Source organism: Limulus polyphemus, unplaced genomic scaffold (genome assembly GCF_000517525.1).
Source record: "Limulus polyphemus unplaced genomic scaffold, Limulus_polyphemus-2.1.2 Scaffold188, whole genome shotgun sequence".
Taxonomy (NCBI): domain Eukaryota; kingdom Metazoa; phylum Arthropoda; class Merostomata; order Xiphosura; family Limulidae; genus Limulus; species Limulus polyphemus.
The window spans coordinates 128,377-136,426 of NW_013665798.1; the positions used below are offsets into that span (position 1 = coordinate 128,377).

General features: G+C 33.8%; 1 protein-coding gene across 1 annotated transcript in view; it reads left to right on the plus strand.

Annotated features, from left to right (window-relative positions):
- The first annotated feature begins 7,192 nt into the window (after window positions 1-7,192).
- The window catches only part of LOC106478191 (glycine receptor subunit alpha-2-like), a 40,910-nt gene continuing 40,052 nt past the window's right edge, over window positions 7,193-8,050 (plus strand). The window contains exon 1 of the mRNA XM_022381757.1: window positions 7,193-7,392. Within this exon, the coding sequence (XP_022237465.1) occupies window positions 7,316-7,392 (77 nt within the window). The 5' untranslated portion in view covers window positions 7,193-7,315. The remainder of the gene's footprint in view (window positions 7,393-8,050) is intronic.

Genomic DNA, 8,050 nt, shown 5'->3' on the forward strand with positions numbered 1-8,050 from the left:
GGAAAGGTTAGAAGTTAATTAGAAGAAAGAAGTGATAACAACAACAACAAACAACCTGCCTAATGTCAATCTAAGTCATACAACAAATTAATTATTAATTATTAAGAGAATTTCGAATTATTTATAGCACAATGAAACGAACATTTCTAATTCGAAAGATTTTTGTTTGTTTCGAATATCAGAGTTAAACTACATAAGAATTACTTGCCTTAGTCATCCTTAATTTTGAATTCATAGCTCAGGTCATACTGAAGAAGGCCTAGATATAGAAGCAAAAACGTTGTCTCCTTTTCATTCAACAGGCAGTTGTAGTCTGTTAAAGTTCTTAAACTTGCTACGTCTATCCTACCTAAAGCTCCACTGAAACGAGATTCAAATTAACTAAGTATAACCAAATACATTAAACAATAACAATTACGAGGAAATAGGTCGTGAAAAGTTTTCATGCCCTAATATATAACAAATCGTTTTGTTCAATCTTTTTCTTCATAAATAAGATCACTATATATACTAGTCAAATTTACAAATTCTATAAAGATTACAGGAAAACAATTACAACGTAAACAAAAAAGGAATAATAAAGAATATTTACTCGACATGTTTTGAAAATTGCAACTTTCCTTCACCACTTTGGATCTCCTGATAAAGGGAAAGTTGAGAACTGAGACTCTTTCGATTCAAGTACAGACATCTTATTTTTGAACAGTGGACAAGAGGAAATGCAACCATACCTTAATCAAATAGAGGAATTAACTGTCATCCTTACAATGCGTCCACAGTTGAAAAAGTGAAATGTGCTTGTTATAATTACGTCTTGAATACCCTTGGGCCTTCACTCTGATACGCTAACTACTAGGCCACTCTCTGGCATGATCTTTAAAGGAGCTTGCTTAATAAGTATGAATGTAAAAACTCATTTCACTGAAATATTAGTAATGAAGAAGTGCAAACAACATACATAACTTAATTTAAAACTCGTCGTTTATACTAACCGAGCTGAGGATAAAGATATACGCATCGTTCTCTTTTGTAAGTTTAATGATATAATCAATATGTGTTTTAAGTACAATGTTGAAATATTTCAGTCATTCAAATTATACATGAAACTCGTAACAGTTTTAAGTATAAACTAGAATGTTCTTTTATGCGATGCGTCTGCTAAATGGATTTGTTTGTTTGTTTGTAATTAAGTGCAAAGCTACACAATGGGCTATCTGTGCTCTGCCCACCACAGGTATTGAAACCAGGTTTCTGCGTTGTAAGTCCGCTGTGCCACTGGGAGGCATGCTAAATGGACCCAGTGCACGTAAGAAAAAAGCATTTCTGATTAATAATAAAATAAAGTAGTAAAATATAGGGTGGCGTTGCGCTTATAACTTGAGATCTTATATGTTTAAAGACTAATAATATACACTGATCAAACTTACAAATTCCTAGCGGTTAGTCGTATCTATCTCAAAGTTTTGTTTCGACCATCAGCGGAGACACATGATTATACCAATGCATCACTAGGTGATACTAAATTCCGTTCCTTGTTTACCGTGCAGGTGCTCTAATAAATTAAGCTATCATTATGAAACGGCAGTATTACTCTTCACTTAGATGTTTATATCAGGACAGAAACCATAATGACAAATGCAGGTAACTGTAATCCAATAAAAAAAACTTACTTTCGGTACGTACAGCCAAAAATATGGTTTAAGTGCTATAAATCTGGAAGAACTTTAAGGGTTCTGGAAATTTCCTTTCTGAAAAACCAACAACATTGAAACGAACGCTGCAGTTTATTGGGCATCTACTCAGTAATCTCGTCTGTTCTAAAGATGACGTCTCTCTCCACATTTCCAATTTTTTAATAAAACTATAAAGTTTACTTGTCGTCTTTCCAGTAAAATGACAAATGGGGAGTTATGTTTTAAATTGTAAAAAGATTATCAAAGCTCAGGAAACCTGTGAATTTCCGAAGTGAAGTTTGATTATTAATATAGTTGCAAGCCTATAGCATAGCTGGTTAAAACACCTGCCTGTCAAAAGCCACTGATATGGATCTTGTCTATATAAGAAGCATGCTAAGCTGGTGATGTGCTCGTGTGAAGAAAATCTGAGTTGTTGGTTTAAGTCAATCCTTGAGAATGAGTTAAGGTGATAATGCGAACCATTTAAGATAGCAAAATAATCGGTTCTAAATAAACAACCAAATAAGCAAACAGTTTTAATCGTTATTCGTAAATAAAAAAATATATGAAAATGTGTAACGGCACGTGCTCATTGAGTAACAAGCTTAGCTAATAGTATGAAACAGTTCTCAGTAAGAAACAAGCTACGCTAACTGTTTGATCAGTATTGAGAACAGCACGTTCTCATTGAGCGATAATCTGAGCTGGTACTACGAACCAGTTCTCAATAAGAAACAATCCACGTTAGCAATATTTAGTAGCGTTAATTAAAAATAAGCTGAGCTAACATTGTGAAATATATTTATAACTACTACTTCAAGACTTTTAGAGAAAAATAGCAGTTGAAATTATAACAAGTTCCAGTTTTCTTGTTGAAATACAATATAAAACACCACTTCTGTCTATAACCTTTGATCAAGGCCGGCGAGAAGTGTTTTACCGCCCTGTGCAAACGCTGACTGTATCGCCCATCCGCGCTCTTCCGCCATTATAGGAATTCTACATAATTACGCCCTGTGCAATGTACGTGCTGCACCCACGGTCGCGCCGGCTCTGCCATTGATATTTACTTAGTTTCTTATTTATAGCTTTTATAACAAGCTGCAATCAATTGCAGGAAATAACAAACGCGACTCTCCGACTCATTGAGAAGGGATTTATTCCCAAAGTTGTTGATTTTTTTTGTAAATTATAAACCCATTTCTATATTTAAAAGAGAACAATAAAAATACACAAATGAATAAAGACAAACGAAAGATGAGCTCGAGAAAACAAATTACACTGCTTTATCCTATTGAAAGTTCAAAACTGGCTACACGAGAATGTTTGTATTTTCTCTTTAAATTGTGCTCCCTCAGTGGCACAACGGTATATCTGCGGGCTTACAACGCTAGAAACCAGGTTTCGATACCCGCAATGAGCAGAGCACTGATAGCCCATTGTGTAGCTTTGTGCTGAACTTCAGATAAACAAGCAAACTTTAAACTGTTGCATTCAATTTTAAACCATTCTTAGAAATTTTTTTCGTCTCCCCATTTAAAATCTCTTTGAAAGACATTTGACAACTCGCTAATCTAGCCCAATATTTGCCATTAAACGTAGAATACTATATATTTGCCAATATGTTTCATAACTTACAATATTTACTTGTATATCAAAAAATAATAGTGACTACAAAATGTGCTATAATTATAAGGCAGAAATTTGCAAATATTTAAATTTTCCATGTTTTAACACATGAAAATCAAAGGTACTGCACTCGACCATAATGTATTTGATTCAATGTAATGTGTCTTTAGTACTTAAGTTTGGACATATGGATATAAGAAAAGGAGGACGAATCTCCAGTGATTGTCAAAAAGTTCTGTATTTAGTGACTAGTTTTTACTAGAGTCATGGAGCAATAGTTTTGTATATAATTATTATTACTAATATCGATACCGTATCGAATGCAGCACTTCCATTATTTCAATAACTGATTATTACTGCCTTCGTATGCTTAATGTACAAAACCTTTTATCTTATACACCATATTCTCTTGCGAATATTATGTAGACAAGCATGTTGCACAATCTACGTTTCCCAGTGGTCCACAGACACATCATTTCAAGAGTCAATGTACCTTAAATTGCATTGCCGATAAATATCACAAGTGAAACATAAGTAGAATATTAACTAATTTTGGCGGTTTTTCTCAGACATTACATATATAGCTGTAATTGGTTTGTCCATTTCGATACTCTGAAGCTTTTGATTCCTTAAGTTTTAATGCCTCCAGATGTTCTCTTATTATTCGCCATATTACTTCCCAAAGAGCCAACGTGGCTTAGTAGTTAGCGTGCCGGGCTACGGATCTGTGGGTTCAAGATTTATATTTATATGGCGGTGAGCGTGCTGCGATTTTGCAAAAGAGCGTGAGTTATGAAAGTAACAGTTAATCTTGTTATTCAGTTCAAAGCTAGACAAAGAAAGTCCTTGTGACAGTGGATAATGCTAACCATTCGTTTGGTCAATAATTCAAAATGAGGGCTGGTTATACCTGAACCCTCTTGAATAATTCAGTTTGACAGAGTATTGCCCCTGTTAGCCAAATGTTTTGGATTCAAGCCCCTGTCCCGGAGCTTCTTTTTTTTACTTATCGGCTTTTCCACTTACAATAATGTTTCTTAGAAAGGGTATTTGAATTACTCGTTAAGTTCATGTACTCGTAATATTGCGTTAAGGCTGAAAATACCAATACAGATTCCAATTAACTTTATAGATAGGTTTTTCCTTACGAAACTTCTTGCCAATAACGAATATATTATTCTATATTTACTCGTTGTTTTTTTGTTGTTTCCAGGTTTAATAGAAATCATTCATTGCTATGTTCAGTGTTTTTTCTATTGTGTTTGAAGTTATTCTTAATGTTAGTTTTTCACTTATCTATTCATAACAACTGAAACACCTAATGCAGTAATGACCCACAGTAGGATGTTTTATTTAATTTAGTTATATTACTACTGCTGTGTTGTTTGGTAATTCAATAATGGCAAGAAAAAGTTGAGAGGCACATTATCAGAGTTTCATCTTACAGTTTTGAGCATTCATGAGCAAAAAAACATAACTTGAAAGCGATCGTGAACTTTGACCTTTGGACTATTTTAATTATAGCTTTCGTAAAGAAATGGAAAAAAAGTGAATACTGGATGTAGATTAATTCAAATTTAAAGAAATAATTTATATAGAACACATATTTATATGGGAACATATATCAATTCATAATTCAAAACCACGTTTTATTCACTTTATTTCTAGAGAGACAAAAATAGGTAAATATGAACTTGTAGTATACTATAATAATAATATAATTGGTTTTGAATTATAAAAAGGAGAAAAAAACTACAACAATTGTTCTCACCATTCAAGAGTTACGAATTACCGTTCAATAAATTTGATTACAATTTTCACATTTTTCGCGTTTTTCGGGGCAAGATGGTGGGTAAAACAAATTACTCGGCCTAGTTAACTAATGAATGAATATTTGCTGTAAAATTCTTATCAATGCTATAAGTGTAGCTACCAGTTTGGCTGCCAATTTTGATTTCATTTTTTAAGTCACACACTCAATTCTTTATTGGCCACACCTCTTTTTTCACACCTAAGGTGTTTTTGATTAGATATCATGACTTTTTGTTAATACACACCAACAAACCACAGCAAGTAAGAATGTGATACTCGATAGTAACCAACATTAGCTTTAGGATCGCAACTCTATTATTCGGAACAGACCTTTACTTTACAGAACCAACCAGAATCTTTAAGATAAATAGTGGTAATTTGTCCTCTCTAAAACTGTCAAAAGCTTCCTTTACAGTAACGCCGTGGAATTTAGATTAACAGTTTCTTGTCCTCACCCCCCCCCCCATGCAATCGGTACAACTGTATCAACCATCATTATTTATGCTAATTGCTTAAGCTAACATCACGTGACGCTAAACGCTCTTTAATATGATAATTTCATAACACTTAAGAAATTTATGCTTGAAACTTGGCAATGTATAGTGAATAATAACCGTCCGCCCGTATGATTCTTTTGAAAACTTGAGCTGCTAATCTAGTTTGCTTGGCCTAACTAATACTTACGTATCTGCAACGTCCTTTCACCTTATAGTTTTGCTACTCTAAATCAGTCATCTTTAATCCGAATGACAAAAATACAAACTAAAAAGGTCCACTTTTACTCTTAGTTGAAGTTATAGTAAAAATGTTAGACCGATAGCTCACGTGATGTTTTGCGTAGGCGTGCGAAAAAAAATTTCGTCAAATTTGAGTGATTTTTGTTAAATAACTTTGAACATGTGGCTTATATTTACACCAAGTGAGACCCGTAACTGTTGGTTGAAAAGATCCATCTGTTTTCCAAGTGTGAAAAAAACCCATAAAAGTTAAATATATTTTTCTATCAAATAAAGTTTCCGCACTTTCAGTGCGAAGCAAATAGGAAGAAACTCAATCAAAATTGGAGATGATATATCTCAGACATTTCTTATTGGATTGCCTTGAAATTTGGTATGCGAAGTAAGTGTCCAATAGATCACACCCACTGGAAATATGCGATAATTGGGATTACCACAGTCTGAAATACAGAAGGCGGAATATCGCTAAACTATCATTCTGTTAATAACATAGTATGTTCTGCAGCAGGTTGTTTGATCGCACAACACACTACCGTGTGTATTGATACACTGTATTTCAGAACCCGGTGAGTAATGCCAGAAAGCCATGAAAGCATATTTTATAACTGGTACATTTTGTTTATTTATGCTGTTAATTTTTAGATTTGTCGTTCCATATAGTTTTTAATTTCATACTTTCTACAAAAAATAGTACCCCGTGCTTAAATATGTAGATTGTCCATGACCTCAGTTGTTTTATTTTTCATTTATCAAGATTTCTTCTGGAAGTAAGTAAGGAAGACTTATATATATATATATATGTTAAAAGTTTGATGGCAGTTCCATTATTCATTGGTCAAGTTTTCAAGTGTTTAACTCAAACAATATTAATCATTCAGAGAAAATACAACATGTTCTTTCTTACCCTAAGTCAAACCATTAAAACACTTTTAAGCCAGTTTATTTTACACAAAATCATAGCAGATTTCATTTCCTGGAGTGTCTTAGCCATTTTGATACTTAGCCAGTATAATAAATAACATATATAGGTATCTCTTCAACGATAACTCCTTAAATTAATTTCAATTGTTATTATACAAGTTTCATGTTTGCATGATATTTTGTAATTAATGTTGCTGTTCTAAAATTAAGTATTTTAGTTTTAATCCAGAAATATTTTCCTATAAAGATACCCTTCTACTGTTACTAATTTCTGCCATTCGTTCATTCCATTGAACTGATGTCACTACTACGCAGGACAAGGTACTTGGATGAACGAATCCACTCAACGGAACGAGAGGTTTGTGTAGAAAACCCATAGAAAGATAGCTTTGAGTCGTTCGGTTCGACAGTGTATCTTGTAACTTCATGGAGGAGAAACTTAAAACCAACAACCTGAAATCTGGACAGCACTCAGTCCGGAATCTCGGTACATCAGTGAACGGTCGTCATATTCAAGATTGACAAACAACAGCGAGGAAGATGTACAGACTAAGAAAGAAAGGCAAAAAAGACGCAGTAATTCTCATGCTTTTATTATTTCTTTCTCTAAATCCATGGTAAGAGCATCCTTGTAGTTATTATTCTGTAAAGTATGCACATTTTGCTTGTAATTATTTATTGCGCTGTGTTGTCTTACGCCTCAGGCGTATCCTAATGGTTTGTGTGCCAGACTGTGGATCCGAGCTTTCATGGTTCGCGTACCGTTGTCGCAAAATCGCGGATAGTGAGTGCGTTATGAGAGTAACTGTCGGTTAAAAAAGTCCAAACGTTGGCAATGAATGCTGTTGACTAGTTGCCTTTCCTGTAGTTTATCAAGGCATATGTAAAGTTTTGTGACAATCGGTCCCAAAGCTTGTCAGTCATAAGCGAACACACATATACATAATTTTGTCAAATGATGATTTAGATAGATGAATTGCAACAGGATTTGTTAGCTTGATAAGTGTTTCAATCTCTATCCTGTTTATTAATATGATATTCAAGTACAAGAAGAGGGTTTGGTTGTCGTTAAGCACAAAGCTACACAATATGCTGTGCTATAGCAAATACAAAATCATTTATTGTTATTATAAATTAACCTACCTTGATATCTTTTTTTAAGACAATCATTTTGTTACATAATCAATACAAGTACAATAAACTGTCCTTAATAGAACGCCCCCCAGTGGCACAGCGGTATGTCTGCGGACTTACAACGCTAGAATTCGGGTTTCG